Below are 25,353 nucleotides of genomic sequence, written 5' to 3'. Positions count from 1 at the left end.
ACGTAAAGTATTAAAGCTAGTAACTACCTACGCTAGCAAACTGCAAAGGAAAATTCTAACAACAACTCAAACATCTTCGCAACTAAACAGAAGTCAACCTCACCATTTTCACACTATTGATATGTCAGATGGTCATATTTGGTGGGTTTTAGAAAAGTTTCACGTACACATGACAGCGTTATCAAAACGCTCTGCATTTACACGGATCCAGGAAGACAGATTAAAAACGCTGTAGTATGCACGCCAGGCAAGTGGGTGGCGATGTTGTTGTCGTGTAAAGAAACAGAAAGTGCCTTGGCACATACACATGCACAGTTATAAGCCTGGTCTTAGTGGTGCAGCGAATCCACATTTTGCTGGGGAAACGTTAATATATAGTCTAACACAGAGAGCACACGGTACGGGAAGCCGCCATAGTTTTGGGTATACTGAGGCGCGACTGAGCATGTTATATGCATATGCGTGACGTCATCATTTTCAAAATGTTCAGTCTTGCAGTTTACATGAAAACGACGCTGTTTCCGTGTAAACAGTCCGCCAAAACGCATTCATTTTTTTGCGTAATCAGTTGGAAACGGTTTAGTGTAAACGGCCTCTTAAAATGTTTAAAAACACATTTGGGGGTTGTTGACTCCGTGTTGTCTTCAGTCTCATGTTGAGTGTTTCTAGTATGTGGCAAAGAATATCTTTTTGTTCAAAAGGAGTTTTTGTATCCAAGACCGTCGTTAAAGCAGCGATGCATATAATTGGGTTTTTAAGGTCACGGTAAGGTTTCATAAACACAGGGATTTCACCATTTTATCCTGCAAGCACTTAGTACACATCTTATTTTAAGGCTCTTCCACGATAAAGATAAAGTTGTGTTTGCCCTCCAGCAATAAATTAAACTAATCCTCCGTGTCTGGGGAAGACTGGTTTTAATCAATAGAAAAACCCATTTACTTCTGGTTTGTATGTCCGCTCAAGGTCACAGTGCGTCATCACCGCCATTTCATTTGGCCCTCCTCGTGAACCTAAACGCTGCCAATTTAAAAACACTCGAGTTTTGTCTTCTTAGTGTATTGATTGTTGGTAATTTTACTGAAACTAACAAGATTCAGAAGAGCATTAAAAACTCAATCATTTATCTTTTAAGTTGTAATTAGTCTGTGTGGCCCTACAGATTTTCAGCTCTGCTTTTAATTGTACTTTCAAGGTGATCTCATTTGTTTACCTCGCCCATGCATACTAAACACATCCAAATTACTTTTTCATTTGTTTTTTCTTGCAAAGTCTTTAATGAGGTGTGCACTTAGAGATATTCCAGAGGCGTAGCCGAAATGCCATAAAATCACTGGCAGGGATTATCCACTGCATGTCCTGTGCATAGTAATCATAGATGACTAAACTACAGCACAATATTCATACAATACCAAGACAAATGAAAGACTAATTGTTAAGGGATGAAATTTAAGAGAATGTTCATTTATTTTGTGACATTCTATAAGCAGCTACCATGTTTGCGTGTTCCCTGAATCAAACCCATGACCTTTGCGGAAACATAAAAAAATATGTTTTGTTAATTTTCTCTGGGGAAAATATCAGTCCCTTATAATTGGGTCTCTAAGAATGACGTGTTGTACTTTGATGACTTACAAATGCATATTTCACTATTCAATATTCAATAATATAGTCCTATAAGACATGTTGTGACTTTTCAGATAGATGTAAAAAGTCGAAAGGTAAATCAATAAAAAAGAAAAAACATAGCATTTAAATCCTATGCACTACAAAAATGTCATATTTAAAAATGCAAACTGTATATGGTTGACGAATAAATCGTACATGTGCCCTTTGGTGTGACAGCAAAATTTCGAAAGCAAACTGTTATTATGATATTGGCTTATATGATTCATATTTATCATATAAAATGGCAGGGAGTCTTCACACTATAGGAAAAATCTGCATATTAGTCTGTCAACTAGAAAGCTGCCCCACTGCAATATATAAAAAAAACATTTTCAACTGTTTCTTCAGAAAACAATTCAACATTTGGGTTAAAATCTGTCTCGGACTTTAAAGCTTATAGCTTCTGAGCTGTACTGTAGCTATAAAGCTATGTGGCAGCTAGCACCGGTCAACCCTGCAAATGAATATAAATAAACTAAATATTGTGATTTTTTTATCTGAGGACAGATGCTAAAAATGAAGTTCTGAGTCCAAAAATGAAAAACAGGAAAGGATTTTTTTAGGATTATAAGGAGCCAGTTGCCAGTCATATTCATATTAACAATCCCCTATAATAGCATCATTTCTAGTGTTTTTTTATGTTGTAATGTCAACCAGTTTTAAACACGCATTCCATTAATTTAAGATGATTCTCAAATAATAACTAATAGTTAAATATACACACATTATTTTGTGAGCACAGTAAAATGTAATGGCTTCGTTTTGATTATCCTGTAAGCCTCAGTCTAGATTTAAGGATGAATACACTGCATTACCGTTTCTTCTTTTTATCTTCCTAAATCCTTTCCTTTAATTTCCCTGCCAACCTGCGCTATGAATCACGTAAAGCAGTCACCGTGGTGGTACAGTAAAAAAGGAAAAGGATTTGAAGGTTTCAGCAGAAAACCACTTAAGGTTGGAAACAAACAAAAACTCTGAGAATTAAACGTGTTTGTTGGTGCGCTGATGTGTTTTAACTCTAGGGGGCAGCAAGTTGCCAAGAATGTGACAGGACATGCAAACTTCAGTACACTCAATAAAAAAAGACAGCATCTCCAGGATACAGCTCAATGACCCGATTCACTCTTAAAATACGTAAAATACACGTTTAATGCAAAAATGACACTTTGTCATTTGTTAGGTGTGAAATGAGCACATACATCTATGGATGGTTTCTAAAATACAGTGGGAGCTGCATATAGCAATACAAGAACACAAATAAAATTCTGGGATTTCATAAATCCTAAAAAGGTTCATTTATTTACACTCATATTGTTCAAAACTTGTATATGCCTCTTTCCTCATTGGAACACAAAATAAGATATTTTGGGAAATGTCTCAGTGGTTTTGTGCACATTCTATGGAAATCAATGGGGGTCAATGTTGTTTGGTGACAAGCATTCTTCAAAATATCTTCTTTTGTCTTCAGCAGAAAAAATAAAGTGGTGCGGGTTTGAAATAACATGAGGATGAATAAAAGATGACAACATTTACACTTTTTTTTGCTGAACTATCATTTCAAGCTCATTGCTCCATAGATGTATTGATTCAAAGTTAAGTGTACACTGTTTTAATATGAATCATCATGGCAATATTTGTGACATTTGCTTTGTACGGATGTACAATTATTGTACATAGTCTTAAATAATTTTCAAATAATGGTGTTGGTGTATTAATAGAGGTTACCGGTGTCAGCATGAAGAAGAAAAACAATCTGAGTTTGAGCATATTTTACTCAATACTCTCCGAATTCATCTTTTCTTACAGAGGCTAGGTTGAAAAAGTTGGATATTTCATGTAAAAGCAACCTCACACATTTTCCCGTACACAGCAAAAAACAACAACACAAATGAGAAGTTTTTAGAATGTCTTAATTCTATTCAATGTTATAAAGAGTGAAACAAAGTATGAACACTGGAAACATGTCTTGTAAAAATGTACATTGAAGGTTATGCTAACCAGAATCGTCATATGTTTCGTTGCAAACACAAAGGCAATAATGGTGATAGTTGTTCTGACTTTCTCATGAACAAATCTGTTCACAACCTTATAAAAAGCACTAATAATCATAATAATAATGCGTTGTTTGTCCATCAGTTTGCTAAATGATTTAGTATTAATGTTAAGTATGAGTCGGACGTCCTTTCTATTAAGAGGCTAAAAAGAAATCACACACATGTTGCGGAAAACAGAGCAATAAATATTGAAAATTCAATTAAATAAAGAGCTTACTGAAATATACACATTATATACATTCCCTGTGTTGGGAGAAAACAAACAAACAAACATTTGTACTTATATAAGTGTAAAAGGATGGGACACTTGAAATAGATATTTTAACACTTTTTCATACAGTATGTATATTTATATATATGGGATCCTATAGCAGTATTCCACCAATAATCACTTTAGCAAAGTAATATACAGCAATATTATTAACAAGGATCGTCAGTGAAATAAATACAGAACATTTCAAACGAAACAATGTCGATGTTCCATTCAAACGTCAAACAAACGATTTCCATTGAACCATTCACAAAGCGCAAACAAAACACCATTCACACCATGATAAAAGACGATTTTAATTAGGCTCTTCTTTTCATCCTGAGACGGCCTAAAACCACCAAGTCTTACAATGACTTTGTGCTTACGTTTGATACATTTTCTGTTTTGAAATGAAAGCCGGTGGGCAAATATTAACAGTGCAAGAATATACAGACAACCAATGAAGGAAATAGAAAAGAATGTGGTTTCTAATGGTAACACACCGATTTGTGCTTCATTAATTTCCTTCCATCAACCAGTTTGTTTATGGTGTCCATACATGACATAATTGCTTGTATTTGTTCTTTGCATCTCGCATAACATTCTTCGTTACAGGGCGTACTTGAAAAAATAAATAAAACACACTTTCACGATGAAAAACACACGCACGCACACACACGCACGCACACACAAGCACACGAAACAATAGACAAAACAGGATATTTACATTATACATCTCACGTATTCTTGTCTTAAAGCGTAATTATTGGCAAAGCCAAGGTTTTCCGGCTTGAGATGAACCACATTTCTTGCCGCTCCCTGGTAATATCTGTAAAAAGGTATATAACAGGCACAGTGAGGGGGTAGAGAAAGCAAATATTCACTGGGAAATTAAAGTTGAAAAGACACAGCAACAAACACGACAAACAAATTTCTGTATATTTTGGCACTTGGCGCGAATCAGAGAGGGGGGATTTTTGGAAGGGATCTTGGGGTCATTTTTGGCCTAAATGGACCTGGTGTTACAGTTACAAACTCAACAGGGTTGTTTTTGTTCTTTCTTATTTTTTTCTCGTTTTGACGATTAAGATTGTAAAAAAAGGCGACATCCTTCGCAGCAGGTGGCGTGTCGAATTCGGCTCTAAAGAGGTTTCAAAAACACCCCCTGTAAATAGGAGACAGAAAGCCAGAGCAGTCTGACGCTCTAACGCCTTCATCTGCTGGCCGGCGACGTTGCCGTGACAATATTGAACAGATAAAGACAGAGGTGCTAAATAAAGTACTCTTTCTTTTCCTCTGCATGTGCGTGGTTCCCTTCCGCATTGATGATGGCCGTGTCTGCGTCAGGGGCGTCCTCTGCTCCTTTGGCCTCATTGGTTAAGTATGTCCCTGTATGTCCACACAGTCCCACATAGGTCACATAGACACAAAGGTACAACAGTGGACATGTTCAAGCAGTTTGCACACTCTAAACTATAGGTGAGGGGGGATGGGAAAGTGGAGGGAAGCCGTACCTTTGTGTCTGGCCAGATATCGGCCCAGGACGATGATGAAGCACAGGGTAATGAAGACCACCACGGCCACCACTCCGCCGATCAGAGCGTGGTCGGGCCCATGCTGCGCCAGAGCGTTGGGATCTGGAAAAGGGGTCGGAGAGGACGGTTGTTAGGAGCCGAAGGAGAAAGGGTGACAGCTTTTCATTTGTGAAAAAATGAGCCAGTTCGCAACAAAACACTAAATACAACAGTAAGCGTTTTAGCTGGAGTCATTCGATACCGTATATATAACACATTGATTTACAGTAGGTCCTGTACAAATTGTGTAATTACAAACTGAATAAGGTTTCACGTGACAATACCCTGAAATTTTATTTTCACTAAAAAAATTGTTTTATTGTGTGTACAATATACTTTATATAAATATACAATATACATTTTTTCTTTATCGTCCGCTATTTTGAAACGATAAAGTCCACTTGAAAAGGAGATCTTGGGTTTATATTAATGGGACCGTTCATCCCAAAATGAAAATGTTGTCATGAATTACTCACTCTCTAGTTGTTCCAAACCTGTTTAATGTCTTTGTTTGGTTAACAACAGAGAAATATATTTGGACGAACGCCTGTTACCAAACTGTTCTTGGACCCCATTGACTCCCACAGTAAGAAAAATTATAATGGTGGTCAAAAGTACCCCAGAACTGCTTGAACATTCTTAAAAATATCCTATTTTGTGTTCAACAGAACAAAGAAAATTGTGTTAGTCAATGGGGTCCAAGAACTGTCTGGTTATAAGCATTATTCCTTTCTCTACGTTCATCAGAACAAAGACATTTATACAGGTTTGGAACAATCTGAGAATGAATAAATGATGACAGAACTTCCCTTTTTGGGTGAACTATCCCTATATTGGTACAAACTTGTCAGTTTTTTCGCACAAAACAGCCAACGAAACAATAGTTCCTGATGTAAAAACTTAACTTATGAAATATGATTTAAGAAAATAACAGTTCAACAGTTGATGGTTTTACTGGTGTTGTTCGTCTCACTGATCCATAATGGCGCTCATGATGCATCACTTAAAAGTATTTTGCATGGGCGCAGCATCACACAAAAGCAATGGTTTCTCAGTTGCTGACTGTACAAATGCACGATTTGTAGTCAGCCACGATTAAATTATTCAATAACAGAGGGATTACTGAGATAAAGCATTTAGTATTCCGCTTGTCATGCAATTTTGACTTCTAATTTCTTAGTGTAGAACTTTTTAATGGTTGGACAAGTGCGGACCTTTAAAACCATTTTCGCATCTTCTCCAATATTAGCTTTTCCCCACATCCATTAGCATGAGGCTTAGCATATAGCACGAGATTTGGGAATGCTGTATTTTCCCCAGGCAACTAAGTATTGAGTCAACAATGGGACATGCAATAAGATAACCGAGGACTGGCACTGGTGTGCAGCCCGTGTCAATTCACACAAACATTCCCTGGATGACGTGCAGCTTTGAGATGTGTAGCCTGAGCAGCATCGCTTCAAAGTCAACGTTCTATACCGACTATCAATAGACGCTTATGGGGGGTTGGTTGGGGTGGTGGATGGATTTACAATTACAAACGAATTCTAAACAGCAACCAAATCCCTGTCACATCTCACACAGCACTGCGAAGACCAAAGTGACTCAACCCTTGGTGATATACATGTTTCAGAACAGCAGGGGTTGTGGCAGGCCGATTTGTCTACAAGCTTTAACTTTGAGTGACTAGAGCACTAGAGTAACACACTAGAGTAAATTCACAAGTCGCGGAAATTCTGCTGAAGAAATGCCAAATCGTGTCGTCTGTCTTAAGCCCTATTCGGATAGGAGTTGTTTCTCATAAGGACGTCTGTAAAAATAAATCTGCATGGCTCCTTGGAGATAAAACTCGTGCATTCGGACAAACCTAAATTCACGGTATAGGTGTGAGTTTCTAGGACCGCGAAACCCGGTAAATGCGCTCCTCATGTGCTCAGTCACATGACAATTTGCACATATTTAATAATTATAATGGAATAAAATCTATATTAAAAAATGCCATTATAGAATATTTTCATTCTGATCTTACCATCTCCCTCTCTCTGTAGTGAAGCCGCGATCCTGATATATCGGTCAAGTTAGTTACAACTTGTGTGTGTGCTCACATGATGCATCTAAGCTATCACGTTAACAGCTATTAAACTCTGTATCATCTGGTCATCATAAAGACACGTATGATATCATTCGAAGCTGTAAAGGGTTTGCATTTATTTGCGTAGATCCACGATAACCACAAAACATTGTGCTTTTGCAAAACAAAGAAAGCCAAAAGGATGCACTTTCTACTGTCTGTGAACCGTTTCTCTCTGTCAGGTGCGCATGTGATGTGACGTTACGTGAGCCATGTTGTGCTGTTTATGCTGTCATTTACGTATTTTCAATGCATCAGACACTATAATCCCTGAACCTCCTAAAGCGCAACACTCTAACGTGCTTTTAAATGGTCAGAACAGAGATGTGGATTCGGACCGCAATTAAATCACCGAACGACATTGGTGTTTGGCATAAAACAGTAGGTACTTCGGAGAAAAACACAGACATTCGGTTTTCGGACAGCAATAAAATCAACTTTTAAATGGAGAAAATATCTTGCATCCCTGTGAGAAACAATTACCGTCTGAATCGAGCTTTAATCAGGTTTTAATCTTCAGGTTTGGAAATTAGCTTTCTTTGCGAACTACTCCTTACATGTCAATGGAATTGTTGGAACACAGCATTAGGTCCTCATTGCAGATAACATAGCCTGCATCACGACTGCATTACCACGGTGTGAAGAGTCTTTGTTTGTCCTGACCTCACCTTTGACCCTGCTTTGAACACTATTCCAGTGCTTGTACGAGGGTGTAAACTTTAACTATGTGTCTTTATTGCTCTTGGAACTTGCTCTCATTAGCTCATGGTGATGAATGGCCATCGCCTCTGCGCACTTGGCAAAGTGACCCTGAGAGATGTGCACAACAGGGACTTCTGCAGAGGCGCCTCAAACACATAAATGAACCCATTTTGTTCAATTAACATTGGGCTTTGTTTTGGGGCAAAACAAAAGCGTATGAAAATAAAGCACTGTAGAATTAATGTGCGCTGATTGAAAATGATGGGGTGAAATACTTCAGTATCGTCGGCAAGTATTTTCTACCTTTTAAGTGATCATTTATTCACCATCATGTCTCTCCAAACATGCATTTGACTCATTTATCCGTGAAACACAAAAGGAAGATATTTTGAGAAATGTGTAGGTGCAATGGAAGTCACAATGTTGGTCAATGTTGTTTGGTTACCAACGTTCTTCAAAATATCTTTTTTGTTCTACAAAAGAAAGTCAAACAAATTTGAAATGACACGAGGGATGATCATTTTCATTAATAGTAGGTATGTTGAACACAAAAGAAGACATTTTGAAGAATGTAGGATAGCTAACAGTTTTGTGGCATTTTTCTGGAGTCAATTCGGTAGGAGAATGCGATTGTCACTCCCGTAAAGTAATGAAGTATGTGTGTAAAAAAAGGATTAGGCATTAAAAGGTCAAGTGACAACCGAATTTATCTGCAGTGTACGAGGCTTAAGCTATTATTGCAGCAAAAGTCTTTAACCAACTCGTGAATATGAGTCAAAGAGTTCATGATTTTATAGCTCGATTTATTAAAAGTTCTTCCACCATCAGCTGAATAATGTTACATGATCTCAACACATTCTTCCGATCTCATTTCAAATGAGCCTCGGGAACTGTAAACATTTACCATTCATAAGGCTCATTACTTATTCGTCTTTCCTATAAACAACTCTGCACAGAAATACAGAGTTTAGTATATCTAATTTATTCTTATTCTGGGCATGCTCAGGTCATTTCTGCTCGGTTATTGAGATACACACACGGCTCACTTTGATTATTTCCAACACCGTCCTTTAAAAGGGTCATATAATACATTTCTTATTACATATCTCCCTCTGGGGTCCACTTATGTGCTTGTGCCCAAAACAGTCATATTCATTTTTTTCGTTCTTATTTTTCAACCTCTCTCTGAGTCTTAAAAGTAAATGGGCTGTCTTTTTTCTGCCGTCCCTTTAAGAAATACCCTCGTGGCAGGTGAAAAGTGCAAACTGATGGCTAAGCACTGGTGATCATACACCGAAAAACGGATCTCCAATTTACTTTTTTAACTGCTCCATCCATTAACAACAACCTAACTGCTCCATCCATTAACGCCAACCTCTTCCCAGCAATGAGATCTTTTGGGAGGATACGCATGGTTGCACACAAGGAGAACGACTTTCTATTTAAAAAATAAATACATCTTTCAATTATAATAAAGACCAATAAAATGATATTCCTCGTCATATGACCCCTTTAAATCGATCAATCCCCATCCTGAAATAAACTTGCTCTATATGACATTGAACAGTATAAAAGTGTGCAATTATTTAATTTCATAACACACATGTTTTTCTGTGACCGAGAAAGACTTTCTGAAGTTCGGCTTTCGACCACAGTTGCGTTAGGTTTGCTTCATTCTCTAACTGTGCAATTATGTACAATTCACATCATACAATTTCATGTCACCTCATAAAGGTGTGAACCCACCATATTATCAGACATGATTTTGTTTTTCTAGTGTAAGTCCTGCGCATTGAGATAAAAGCATTTTTTGACATCTTCCAAATCACAAGAAGTGCATTCTACGAAGAATCTGCACATACAGTATAACTGGTCACAGGGTAACATTCATCTATCAGAGGTGAGCAACACATGCATCTTTCTGTCGATGGTGTAAACACAACAGAAGACATGTACTGTACTCCTATAGTTCATGAAGGTCGGACTTCCAATAGAGATTCCATTAGAAGCCATTAGTCTCATTCAATGATGGTACTGTAAATGACATGATGCCAAACATGTAGAGCATCTCGCCTGGGTGTTAATGAACCCCATTAACATGTAAAAAGCCAGAGGCAGGAATGAATGTGTTTAATGGCACACAAACCCCGTCTGAATGTTTGAGAACATTTTCATCTGCTGTAAGTATAACCATTTACATGTCGATTTTTTTGCTCCCTCATTTTTGTCAGAGACTGTAAAAGTGTGAATTTTAGAGTTTAAATTGTTGTTAAAGCATTATAGAAAAAAGTTTGAACTCAAGTGGATCTACTGTAAATAACTTTTTTTGTGGTAATCCGCAACCAATGTTTTTACTGGGAACATTGCTTAATGTGTTTAATTTTACAGCTGTAATCTCCCCACACTCATTTTACAGCTCATGCACACTCTGATCCCAGTGGAACATGGTGTGGGTTGCAAAAAAAATCTGATTCGATTAAAAAAACAAATTTCGGATGCTAATTATTAAAATGGCTTTCCTCGCGGGAGAGTAGGCTGACGGAAAACTGACCTTAAGCAAATAGTTAGAGCACACTGAGGTGGAACATACAGCGCAAAGACCACAAAACGTCCAAGCCCAGAAATCAATGAGTCACGAAAACAAGTCACGAACGACACAAAACGAAATGAAACATGTTCTCAAAGACCATGCACACACTGATAACATCATAACATGTTTTATAGCCATTGTAATGTAATAGCCATTGCGAGTCTAATCGAGGGTTAATTCAATTCGATTACATTTCTATTGCAGGTTTTCTGGAGGTGCTGAGCTTGCCTTAAATCTTATATAGCAACATACAAAATAAACCAATAAATGATAAAATTACAAAAGCATATGCCAAACTAAAATTAACACAAAAAATGAAAATAAAAGCTAAAATATTAATAAAACCAAAACCATAATAACTCTAAAAGGCAATTTTGTCAAATATAAGATTTCATCTAATTTTCAATAATTCATTTCTCAGCTTAACTTGCATTTTAAGTTGATCTGTTTATTTACAGTAAAAATGTCAAGTGTTGGTATAAATATCGTAAGGTCATAATGAAAAGGACATCAAAAATGGTTTCAATTGACAAATTGTTAAGTTCAATTAAGTTTGTCAAAATCTTTTCTTTTAAAAAGGTTGGCAAGGTTAGTGATGTGAAATAAAATCATACTGTATCTCTTAAAAACCCAGTTCACTATTTAAAGGTTTAAAAGATTAAATAAATCATTTTTTAAATTAAATAAATAACAGTTCTAAAATACTTAAAGTGTCACTGACTTGTATTCAAGGTCCATGCTTTCAAAAATGTATTTTTACTTCATTACACCACTTGACATTTTCCGACCAAAATTGTGCGAAACCAATAAAGATTTAATTTCTGTGTACTTGGCCTTGGTACATGCCTTATTAATTACACCTTTAAAAGATGACAGGTTTATCTGTCACCGGCCCATTCATTCCTCTCAATAATGCTCAAATGTTTTCAAGCAGCTCAGGGGTGAATGACAGCATCATGGAGCACCATCACATTTCACAGAGATCAGCAGTGCTCCCATGCAAGGCAATGACTCCCAGCACATGCTATGGAGGAGGTCAACCCGATTCGCCGCTCCTTGTCTCGCGATGATGATGTCAGCACTGCGGCAAAGAAATATTTACCTGTGGTTGTACCTGGGAAATCTTTAGCTGTTGCCATGGACGCAGACAGAAAAGGACAGTAAGGAAAAACAAGGGTGAGGACATCACAAGGGGGAGAGAATTAAAAAAGGAAAACAGTGGCCACTCAACTGGAAAACCTGTAGTCTGTGCAAATGAAAGACTGAGACAACATGATGGCTTCATACAAACACATTCTGTGAATCAGTCTGCGTTGATTCTACTAATGCAAATTGCATATTTTTTAAATTAGCCTGCTTTAAAGTCATTTTAGTTTCTTGTACAGTTTACAAATTGGGTCCATGTCTTAGTAACGGCCGAGCAACCTCGGAGTTATTCTGAACGTAATGCGTGTTCATCCACATGGGACAGTTCTATCTGCCCTTCGCAGATATAACTTTTCACCCACATGGGACAGTTATAGACCCGCAGAGAACTCCGCAAGTAAACTTTACGGTGAATTTACGGTGTAAGTTTTGGTAACTATAGTGTACCTACATGTAGGTATAAGGGAACAATATTTTAAGTTTTGGAAATAAAGGGGAGAGCAGCAAGATATAAGTGGGGACTGTGACCCTTGTGTTCCACGAAGTTGCAGGGTAAGAACAATAAATGTATAAATCTGATATCCTTGTCTCTGAGACCTTTATATAAAAAAAACTTATTTATTGGCTACTTCCTCCGCTTATTTAAAAACAGATTTACAGCAATTGCCATAGGAGATGTATAGGCACACAGCCATTACGTCAGCAATCCATACAAACACAGATGGATTAATTAATGTCGAAAGCGAAATGTAAAAAAAAACACCAGTACGTAAAGTTTTGAATGCATATCACCTCTGACCAACTGTCACCAGCGCAATCTCAGTGCGATGTGAATATCTCATGAGAAATGGTGTCCTTTATTTCTCTCGCAAAAACAACAACAACAACAACAAAAAATAAGTGTCAAACCCCTGGATAATTACAAATGATTCATAATTACTTTTTTGCAAAACTACTGTAGGAGCACATATTCTAATATTACTTGGTATGCTTGACCTGCTATGCTAAACAATCTTAAATTTGTCTACTTTTTTGTAATAACAAATTATTTTGTAAAAACGAATTATAGGCCAAGGGCTTTTTAAACCATGGGAAGCATATTCTGTTATTACAGAATACATGATGTAAATTACTGAACAACTGAACGTTCAGCAAATATAAATAATTTTTTTTAGAATTTCATGTGTAGGCTACATTACTTACCATATTAAAGTATATTAGACACAACCCCTATCACACACACACACACCCATTGTCAAACTTGACTATCACCTCTTTTCAGCTGTTCTCAGGATATGATAATAATAACTAAATAATGAGACACTTGAATATCAATGCAAATATACTTAATGGGCGTTTCGGTAGAAGGCTACAGACCTTAAGAGGTAAGTCCCTCCGGCTACGAGCATGTCTCGTAGCTGTATCCTTGGGTGCGACAGACTCGTCCCGGAGTCTGAGGGCCATGATACCTGTGTCACTTGCTTGGGGCTCAAGCATGCTGAGGCAGGTTTCACTGATGCGGTATGTCCCGTGTGTGCGGACATGGCAATCAGGGTGTTGCAGCCACGGTTTGCTACGTTCTTTTCGAGCGCTGCCACCACCCCGTCTGTTTCCCAGCCGTGTTCAGCTGCCATTCGGGGGTGTGGTCAAAAGCCACGCCCCACTCCGGTACCAAACTTCCTGGAGGTGCCTGACGGGCTCACCAAGTACTGGAAGGCGCCCCTTTCGGCGCGTTTCAGGCCGGAGGGCTCGGTGGCTGTGACTTCCCTGGTTGGTGGGGCGGCTAGAGGCTATGTTGACGTCCCCCAGGTGGAGAGTGCAATCGCGGGCCACTTGTGCCCGCAGACAGCTGCCACTTGGGGGGGTCAACCTAGACTCCCGTCCAGAGCATGTAAGCTCTCTTCAACACTCGTGTCGAAGGCTTGCAGTGCTGCTGGACGAACCGCCTCCGCTCTCCACGCCATGGCGGTCCTCCAGGTTTTTCAGGCGAAAGTCCTGAAGGACTTGGACGGCGGGAGGTCCGACCCAACTCGTGCCATTCGCCAAGCCCATTGGCGTTTTATAATTAATTATCTCGGAGAAGGTAGGTTCTCAAGATCAAACCCAGTCAGTCTCTCTACACAACGTCTCGTTCCCTCCATCAACCGAGACGTTCACTAGTGTTAAGCAAGTAGGTACAGAGGCTGTGTTGTAGCTATTGTGAATAAGTCATGGCTTAAGGGTGCTAAGGGTCCTTTTGCTGTTCTTTTCCACTGATGTTTAGGATGCTGATGAATTGCTAAAATCGCATAGCTCTTGCTGTTCTGCAATATACAGAAAACAAATAAAAATACACTATTTTAGGGAGCTACTCCTTTATTTGACTTAATTGAAATTATTTTACATTAAAAAATTACTATGGTATCTTTAACTGTATGTATTGTTGCTAACCTGTTGGCTGGTAGCATTTTTAAAGAAGAGTTTTGTCTCCGATGTCCTTTTCCTGGCTTCCTGATCCTCCGCGCCTCACTCACTGTTCGATTTCTTCATGCAGTGTTATCGTCTTTATTTAACAAAGTGATTTAACCTCGTAGCAGTAGCTACACTTGCACAGCATACAGCAGTACAGCAACTTCCTTTTTTGAATCGGTCTGCCAGCAACACTGCTCAGTGCTTCGTCGCATGCTCTCAATTGCCAGTTCCGCTGTTTCACAGTGGGTATATATTGCATAAATTACTGTCATTTCAATGTTAATGACATACATTTCTAAACCAGCACATTAAAATAAATAAAAAACCATTTTAAGATAGTATATTTTAAGAATAGCTGTCTGGAGCAGAAATTAAAGGTCCAGTGAGAAATATCTAGTGGCAAGGTAGCGAATTGCAACCAACCGCTCCCTCCATCCCTCCGCTTCGAAACACTTTGACGGCTGACAGAACATGGTGAATTACATGCAAGGGGACCCACGGTGTATGTAGATAGAAATAGCTCATTCTAAGGTAATAAAAACATATCGCTTCATTGTGCAAGCTCTTTATACACCTCTGAACACATAGCTATGTTTCTTATATTTCATTTCTATCAAAAATTACACATTGGGCCTTTAAATCCTTTTATTTTACCTCAAATGTTGCATGCGTTTTCTTCATGCCAGTAGCAGACACAGAAATGACAAGCAACGTGTTGGAGTTTTTTTATAGAAATGGCAACATTATATTTTCAAATATTAAATTTGAGTTTATTTAAATTAAACTACTTTTAATCATGATACTAAGCATTTTACCTCACTCAGAACTGGAAAACTCGCTTAATAAAACAGACAGCGGACAGCCTATAACAACTTGAAGAACATAGAAACCCTCAGTTGGTAGGCTGGTTGTCCTGTTTACATCATATAAATTGAGGTAGAACAAACATATTTACATGATAAAGTGAAAGTCGATCCAAGAACATCTGCTGATTTTTGTGCATTTCTTTCATTTCATTTACCAAATAATGTAGAGTTTTAATGTGTTTTAAAGATAATTGAACCCAATCCATGACCTTCCGGGCCATAACAGCTGGGCGTCTTAAACCTTTTCATACCGACACTTAAAAGTTTGACATTGATTTAACATATTTTACACATTAAAACACATCAAAATTAATAATTCATAATAGGCATGATTTTTTGTGACCAAAAATCAATCAATTAAAATGTTATCCTAGTCAAAATCTGCTGGCAGACAGCCCAGACTGTTATGGAACGCCTGCTAACGTTATCTTTCTCCTATTGTTGTCATGCATACCACGTATTATTAAAGTACTTAACTATCCATCCATCCATCCATCCATTTTCTACCGCTTATCCGGGGGCCGGGTCGCGGGGGCAGCAGTCTAAGCAGAGATGCCCAGACATCCCTCACCCTAGACACTTCCTCCAGCTCTTCTGGGGGGACACCGAGGCGTTCCCAGGCCAGCCGGGAGACATAGTCCCACCAGCGTGTCCTAGGTCTTCCCCGGAGTACTTAACTATGTCTTTTTTATTTCTTGACTCATACCCCTTTATTCCCCAAACTTTGCATATTGTTCCCCTTTATCTACTGCTATTTCGTCTACTGCAGAGGTACATTATTGTTACAATTAGTTAATTATGCGGTACATTGCGGGTTGTTTTTAAATAAAGGTTTCAGAGTCAAGGAAGTCCGATTGTGTGTATATGTATTGTTTTTACCCTGTAACTTCATGGAACAAAAACAGTCCCCCCTTGTATCTGGTTGCTACCCCTTTATAACCCGCACTTAAAATATTGTTACACTTATAGGTACACTATAATTACCAAACCTAACACCGTAAATTCAGTTTACTTACGCAGTTCTTTGCGGGTCGTAATCTAAAGCGTTACCGAAATACCTTTATCTCTCAACTCTTTGATAAACTGACAGACAGAATTTCAGCTGTTGCTTTTCTCCCTGAACACCGGAACCAAAAACCTTTTAGTCCAATTTCAATGTGTAACCAAAAATGTCTGATGTGAAAAGGTGAAGGTGATGTGAAGGGGCTGTGACAGAGAGAGAGATAACTCTATAGAGAACAACGACCCATTTCTGTGAGTCCGTTTCTCTTCATGTAAATCACACAAAACTGTCAAAAACTTAATCAAAACACAGCTTTGGGACACAGAGATTTGATTGTAAAGAGTATTCTTTTATATTTTGCATTTTTATATTTCATTATACCAAATTTTATGCCTCACAAATTATGAAAAAAACTTTATTTATATACTCCTTTTGTCTCATTGGTCAAGTTTTCTCATTCCCTAATGTTTAATGCTTAACTTTAACATCAGCCACACAAATGTTTACTAGTTTCCCTGAGTCTGGACTTCAAAAGCACTGTTTTGATCAGTCTCAGCGCGACGCGATGCCCTTTCTTTTACATGTCTGCTAAACTGATTACAGACACATCATTAGCCCCCTTAAAAGACCCAAGGAGAGGAAGAAAAGCTAAAAGAAACGTAAATACATCTCAGCAGTTCAGCGATATCTGGCAAGAATTTAGTTTAGGGTCAAATCGAGGGACTAGCGAAGCTTTTCATCTCTTGTGAAAAGTCAGCAGCGGGGCAAACACTTTTGCAATTTTCTGTGGTATTTCAAGCAATTTTTTTCCCCAGTGTTTTAATTGGTAGCGAATATGTGCTGATTATAGGAAGCGTGTGATAAATATTTTACAGTTTTGAGCAGCCCGTGAGACGTGCTAACTGCGGATGCTCACTTAAAAGTCAGAAGAGGAACTCTGGGTTCAGGACAGCCAGAGGGAGTCTCATATGAATAGACCTACCGCTGACTACAATTAGACTAAACATTACACCAGCAGAAGGTCTCGCATCCGCTCTACACAATTTACACAAGAGTGTGTCAACGACATTGATTTATGCAGCAAAACCAATCAGCTATGGACAGAGGTGTAGCTAGTGGTAATGAAATTATTTTTGGGGTCCACAGGTTCACGCTGCCCTGCAACAATTTCAAAATGTAGTTTACACTACACTGTTTTCAAGTAACAACAAAAGGGTTTATGCATTTTGTCAGTTTATTTCCATTACATAAAGTCCCCGTGAACCAGAAGTTGCGATGGATTTTACCTCCGTGTTTTTACGCATTTCCGAGTGAAATGGAATCTTGAAAGAGAAAATAGTGGCCGTGACTTTTGCCTTTCTCTGCGATTAGATTGGAAGTATAAAACAGCCGTTGTATTTTGAAATGGAAATGGCAGCAGACTAACAATAGAAGGGGAGGAGTTCTAAGATGGACGGCAACAAATCAAAGCGATGGGACTATCGAGAGAGTTTGGGAAAGCGGTTTAAAAAAAGTAATTCTTTAATAATAAAGAGAAAACAAAACTTTTGCCACAAAGATTAAACTTTGATTTAAATCATGATAAGAAGTTAATGTTATCGAAATTATATTTATAGACGTTTCAGCGGCAAGAACATAAACAAACGTTATGTGGCCCAAACTTAACATCCACTAGACTTCCACAAAGAATCAATAACTGTCGAGTAGTTCTAATGTTATATAATGAATATAAAATCAAATATTAATATAAATCAAATTGAACATAAATTGTTATATTATAACCAAACACAGATCGGAAGTTAAGGCGCGTGTGAAACGTCTATAATTACAATTAGTTTTTGTTTCATATACAGATAAAACCAATGTTAGCTTTTTACTATATTCTTAATTATTGTTATTAATGTGACAATTAAGTGGAATCTGAACCAGAACCAGCATTGTGAAACTCACTCCAATTTCCAATTAATAAAGATAAACGGCTAAAAGAAATGTGATGAATTACTGATAATAACAACCCATTTCCTCTTTCTCCATGAATTTATCGTCTTTTCTAAATTCCCATTTCCGTACCAGCAGACACATTAATAAATGGAAATTAAAACGGTAAATGGTGATAAGTGGAGGCTGTGTGATTTCAACTGACATTTATTGCCACTTGGCAGTCGTACCATTAGCAAATTAGGTTCATCCGAGAGCCGAGTCGGACAGGAAGGGCTTAATAAATATCACTCAGGTGAAGTCAGACATCTAGATGAATTAGGACCAGAGCTTATGAGTCATGAGCTTCTCTCTCTCTGTCCGTCTCTTTCTCTCCACCTGTCTTTAACACACATAATTATTCATTTAACTGGTGAGTTATAAGTTATCCCCTGCTGGTAAGTGCTCTAGCTGCCCCATCATAAAGTAAATTTCTTCATTAGCCGTTTAAATTCAGTGACACTATATTAAAGCTGCGTAAAAAAATATAATGTTCACTTTACATTTCAGCTGTCAGATATGTTTTCCTGGAACACGTTAGTTTGACGTCAAAATGAACTTCAGAATGGCAAAGGTTAGCAAAGTTTTAGAGAAGGGATTGTGCACTGTTTGTGTGTAGCACTATCACCCGAATGCGCATTGTCATGATGGGTCTCACTCTAAACAGCTTTTTAAATATAAATTTGTTATTTATGTTCAATAATTTAAAAGTGACAAATTTCGGCATCACTGGTGGTACCAAACGTAAAAGCAATCTGTTTAATTGTCTCACTGTAAGTTTACACGACAACAATCGTGTACAAAACATAAATGTTTATCGTTTGCGTTAAAACGTTTTTAAAACATACACATGACATCATTGTCAAATGTTTTTCGTACACACAACAACGTTGTCAAAACATTCTGCGTTCACACGAGTTTGCGAAAACGAGTAAAAACGCTGCATTACACATGGCAGTATTTAGTGATGTCACTTTGTAAGGAAACTGAGTGTATGTGCATATTTAAAGGGTACGTAACTCCGACGAAAAAGGAAAATTCTGCCATGAATTACTCACTGTCAAGTACTTTAACATCTGTACGACCTCCATTTTTCCCAAAAACGCAAATTAAGGAACGTTTCTGACTCCTCCTTAGATTGCAACGCAACCAATCTACAAAGCACTGAAAGTGCATAAAGACATTTTAAAATTGTCCACCTGACTTAAATTAATATAATGCGACGAGGAAAGTTTTTGTGCGCAAACAAACAAAATTAATGACTTTATCCAGAAACGTCCTTATACGAGTGTTAGTTTCCGGCGCACGTTCCCAAGAGCCGCTCGATGCATGTGCATTCTGACCACACAGGCTCTACATCAGAAAGCTTCCAAAACTACATTTATTTGTGTTTTTGGGAGAAAAGGAGGTCATAGAGATGTTAAACTACTTTAGGGTGAGAAATTAATGGCAGAATTTTTAACCAAAAAGTGCTTTTTAATAATGTTTGTCTGCATATATGTGTGTTTGGAGTCTGGTTGATATAAATAATGTCTCCAGCCTGCCATTATTGTCTTGAGAATACTCGTACATGCCTGCAGACTAAACATGTAGTACGCATGCGTGTGACGTCAGTGTCACAAATTGCACTTTTTCATGTGAACAAACAGCCAAAACGCTTAAAACTTTTCAATTGTTAGTTGAAAACGTTGTATAAACGTCTCCGAAGCGTCAGACATAACACTTGATCAAACTTTCTGTTGATCCATCCAATAGCAGAAAGAGGAAGTGTTTGCGACTTTAAAAGCAAATATTCGTTCTGCAGTTCTGTTTGGTGCTGCTTGTGGAAAAAAGATTCATCTTTTTAGAAAAACAAATGACTGAGCGCACCTTTAAAAGTTTGTTTGTCAATAAAGTTACTGTTATGACAAATCCCTTGGAATTCTCTTTGGTGCAAATAATTTGTACCTTCCGAATGATTTCTCTCAGAGAATCATTTTAGGTCTATTAAAAGCTATGTACAAATCCGTCTCTGTCCCTAGTGCTCTGTATTTTCCGTCTAATTTTAGCTTGACAAATGTCATCCGCATTAGGAGCGGGCCCTTAATTGTGTGTTGTTCTCTTGCTAGACTTCCTTGTTTCGAAGAACCAACTTATCATTTCTGGCTCCATCTCACTTTGGTGGCAAATACTGCAGCCAGCAGCACTTTCTTCTGCATGTTGTAAACTAGGGCAGGAGAAGTTAACGTACCCGTGTGTTTCGATACTGATTATGATGGATAATAACGTATACTTTGACCGAATAAAATAAAGAATGAGAACGTATGAGAATAAAAGAGAAAGTAATGGATTTAATATTGTCGTCCAGAGGTTAGCGCTGATCCTGACGTACTTACCGTACACATACAGGGTAAATTCATCGCTGTTAGTCCCGAGGTGGTTACTGGCCTCACAGCGATATGTGCCGTTGTCTGTTTTATTTAGCGTTGTGATGATGAGATCTCGGCCCTCTACGATCATTCGCTCAACATCGGGAAGCTCTCCGCCATCTTTTGTCCAAAACACCGGCTCTGGCCTGAAGATGAAATTTGGGTTATCCAAGTCTATTAAAGGGCCGACCCCTTCAAATAGTTCATGCAAACTCGCTTTTTATTCAGTAAGATATATGCAGTTGGTTGAGGAAATGATGACAGACTTTATTTTTGGGTGAACTGTCTCTTTAAATAAGCAATTCTATTTGTTTGGGCCATATAGTAGGTTATGTTCAGCAACCCGGCGGCAGACGGGATGAACCCTCCAAATTATTATCTTTTCTGCTGAGAGAACTTTTTACACTATCGTCCTCTAGCGCAGAAAGGTCACGTAAAAAGACTTACAACCGCCTCCAAACCATTATATGACTCACAAAATCTCGCCCAAATATCAAGATATGATTTAATATTATTGCCTTTTTGTTCTCGGTATGCAGATAAGGTCCCCCTTGAGACGTGACGATTCTGCAAGTTCAACATCATAAGACAAAAAAAAAGAAAACATTCAAACAACATTCAAGTAGGTAATGAAATGAAAGGCGGACTCACAGCGGGTTGCCTTTGGATACACACTCCAGTTTAAAGTACTGTCCTTCCTGTGGTACTATTACTGAGTGCATGATCTCTACCTGAGGAGCATCTGGACATAAAAAGGAAAAGAAAATCAGGATGACAATGACAGTAAAATCGCCAGTGTTAAAAATGGGCAAATTAACACTCACAGTGTATATTTTTACATACACTGTGAGAGTTAATTTGACCTTTTGTAACACTGGTGATTTTCCTGTGTACTAATTCCGGGAGGGCATTATAAAGCCACAAGGGATACATTCTCTCTCTTCCAGGATATTCTCACTGACAGCCATTTGACAGCAACCATAAATCATTTGTTTTCAATGAGGGTAGGCGATCTGAAGCGACGCAGGCAACTAAGTGAAGCGACTACAAAAAGCATCGCACGCGACCGAGTTTACATAATAACAACGAGATGCTGCAGTCAATTATACATTTTACCAGCATCCAAATGTGCGCTGAATTAGTCAAATTCAGTCATTTAATCATTGTTAGTTTGAATACCACAAGCAATGCATGATGAGAGATATATTTGGACACTTTGTTTCTATTTCAGTTTTAAATACAATCCCATTGCTCCACAATTCTGCCCCACAGGGCTGTATATTAAATGTATACATGAAATATAAAGTTAATATACCTATCACATCAAATAGGCCTATATCGTGAGTAGGTGAGTTTGGTGCTCTGCCCAAATGTCTTAAATTATGACAAATGTCATGTACATGAACATTTCTGAGCAATAAAGCAAAGGAATCGTGTTTTATGGTTCAAAGCCGTGGAATCTTTTCAGTGAGATGTCCATTTAGAAAAGAATCGAGCTCCGACACATTATTGCTACTTCAAAAACGATTTACCCATCTATCATAACACTGTAAAATTAAAATAAAAACATCTAAGTATACTATGGGTGTATTTGTAATTTTATTAAGGATTTACAACATTCAAGGTTTAACTCAAACATTTTAATGTGAACTATAAAAACTGAATAGATCTGTCACCGAGTTTTAACATAAACATAAAAATATAACAAATATATTTCATAAAAAATATATTACCATAGCGCTACTATAGATATCTTCATTTTCTTACTTCAAAATATTGTTACACCCCTACAGCAAACTGAATTTGAATAAATAAAAAATATTTATTAGGATGATTTTTTTATCGTCTAAAGCGTTTCCAAACTATTGAATGCTTCTGTATATTCTGTACCTTATGACCCCACAACTTTTAGTTTTGAGTCTATCTGGGTGTGCAAGCTTTAATTTACAAGGGTAATGTAATTCACACCAGGCAGTGAAACAGCTTCAACATGATGACTTACAGTAAACCTCCACCACCTCAGTGACCTGGTAAGGCATGGAGCCCAGAGCGATGTGGTTCACCACACAGGTGTAGGCGGCTCCGTCATCCTTCCTGTCCACCTTAAGATGTACAGAACTTCTAACCGTAAACGACCTGCCGGTCGCGTTGACCTCCTTCTGACCTGCCCCAGAAGAGTCACAGGAAACCCATAAGACGAGTGCCATAAAAATAAATACACATGCTTGCATTAGATTGCAATCCACATAACATTTTAAAGTCCCTTTTTATTATGTGTCATGCATACTAACATGCATGGTTCACAACTACACTTACAGTAAGATGACTTTCTTAAAATTTGATTCACTTCTGCTGCAACCGAAAATACAATTCAGAAATCGAACTATACTGTACGTCATATGTTGTGAAATTTATCGGGAAGCTTTTGAAAACGTCAAGAACAAAACATTGTTCAGAGCTTGTGAAGTTATGAGAATCCTTATAATGTCTGTCTGAGCACAGCAACACAGTGACGGAGAATCTGCAAGCAGAAACAATCTCATGAAAAGCCACGTCTGTGTGTTGTGAAAGCCCTGGATCAATACGACAATAAACACAAAAGTGAGAATGACACTCTGAAGGATTTCTTCCACAAAGCACCACACTGAATGTATTCATGCATGACCTGACCAGATAAAGTCTGGCGTAATCCGTCCACACACACACATGTGCAGATTTAGTTAAATATTGAGAAGATCGTTTTTGTCCTTGAGTTCTGTCATCAAAACCAAATCAACAGCCATGTTTTCTATTCAAATCATTGATTTTACATGTTCTTCTCTGGCTTTAATGTTATCTATCTAGCAGGTGTTCTTTGATTGGTTAGTTTATAATGTAACTCCATTGATTGGCTATCAAACCAAACAGAGTTGAATTCTGGTTCACAACCAATTTTATTAATGCAGTGTTATGCATTCGGATAAATGAGTTGTTTTATAAGAGTATAGACTGTTTTTTGGATGGACATAAGTGGTTGACAACAAAACCAAAATTGGCAATTGTAAAATAAAAAACAAAAAATATGCATTACCTTAGCTTTTTACATGGACTCACAACAGTTAGCTTTTAATAATGATTTATAAGTTGAGCTTCCGGTAGACCTCCACAAAGAATCAATAACTGTTGAGTAGTTTCAATTTAATTGAATACAACTAATATACAAAAATATGAATATAGCCTAAATAAATATTAATATAAATAAAAAAGAAAGTAAATTGTTATATTTTATTACACGGCTTGTTGGAATGCTTAATTCTGATCGGCCCTCAAAACTAATAACACACGGTAACATGGATGCAGCAAATCATTTTGACAGGTTCTTTTGACTGATATGTATATGTTTTTTTACACAACGCAACGCAATGCTGGTGAATGTTTTTTTGGATTACCCTGTTTGTCCCGTGGATGTTATCGAATCCCTTTGTTTGTTCCCGTGGATGTTATTGGATGTCTCTGTTGTTCCTTGTGACATTTTCCCTCATCCCTGACTGTTGCAGAGGAAGGTCTGTATTTGGTAAAAATTAGCTAATAAAGTTTTTTTAATTGACATTTCATGTCCAGTTTTTTACATATGTGGCAAGTAGCCATGTAATAAGCGGGTAAATGCACAAGCTTCCGGCATATATATGGGATAACAACCTGTACATTATCCCTTACATTACCAAACACAGACCGGAAGTTAACTTCCCTCTATAGTACCCTTTTGTACATCTTTGATATTAGAAGTTAATATCCAATGCACCACACTTTTGTTAGAGCATGTAAAAAATAACACGCTCGTATTAAAAATATGTACGATTTATGAGTTTCTGCATGAATCCGGGCCCCTACTGGCACTCAATATGAGGAACGCTGGTATGTAATTTCATATACAACATCTGGTGATAACTAAAAAAAAAAAGTGTGAATGGTAATTGCTGTGGAATACGGTGCAGCGTGATATCTGCTCAGAAAGCACGTCATTGTAAGTGCTCAGACGGCTGAAAGCACGGCTCTCTCTCCCTCTCAGCATGGCCTGATCCTTTCCAGAAATATAGACACCAGTGTCATTCAAACACTCTCTTTGCATAGCCTGCTGCTGATGCGCTCTTTTGCATGCACACTATCATCCGATGCTTCCGGAAGATTGATCACCTCTTTTGAAGATGAGCTGAACTGTAAAGAAATGTTGCAAAATGCACGCGTTTGATGTAGAGGCACCAGAACAACCTGTATGAAGCCTCTCTTATTTTATTACGGTAATACTGCACAACAAGATATTTGATATCAATAAAACACACATTTATGCATTTGGCAAGTATCCAAAACATCATGCTAAGCAATTCTTATTTTTTTAAACAAGTATGCAGAAGCAGGCTTGGGAATCACTGTATACTTTTGTTTTCATGAAATCCATATTAATATTTCTAATTTTTATATTTTTAGTTTTTTATAATTAGTTTTAACAATTTTGTGATTTTTAAAATAAAACATGTTGTATTCATTTTTTTATAT

General features: G+C 37.7%; 1 protein-coding gene across 2 annotated transcripts in view; it reads right to left on the bottom strand.

Annotated features, from left to right (window-relative positions):
- Positions 1-3,561: 3,561 nt before the first annotated feature.
- The window catches only part of cadm2b (cell adhesion molecule 2b), a 176,869-nt gene continuing 155,077 nt past the window's right edge, over positions 3,562-25,353 (bottom strand). The window contains exons 4-8 of one of the 2 annotated variants that reach the window (XM_079481727.1): positions 22,823-22,984; positions 21,472-21,562; positions 20,788-20,966; positions 5,487-5,609; positions 3,562-5,361 (exon numbers count right to left, since the gene is read on the bottom strand). In XM_079481727.1, the coding sequence (XP_079337853.1) occupies positions 5,243-5,361; positions 5,487-5,609; positions 20,788-20,966; positions 21,472-21,562; positions 22,823-22,984 (674 nt within the window). In that variant the 3' untranslated portion in view covers positions 3,562-5,242. The remainder of the gene's footprint in view (positions 5,362-5,486; positions 5,610-20,787; positions 20,967-21,471; positions 21,563-22,822; positions 22,985-25,353) is intronic. The other variant, XM_079481726.1, reaches the window with a different exon arrangement.

Source organism: Barbatula barbatula (genome assembly GCF_947034865.1).
Source record: "Barbatula barbatula genome assembly, chromosome: 19".
NCBI classification, from domain to species: domain Eukaryota; kingdom Metazoa; phylum Chordata; class Actinopteri; order Cypriniformes; family Nemacheilidae; genus Barbatula; species Barbatula barbatula.
Note: the sequence above shows the minus strand (reverse complement) of the source record. Positions and strands in the feature narration are given on the sequence as shown.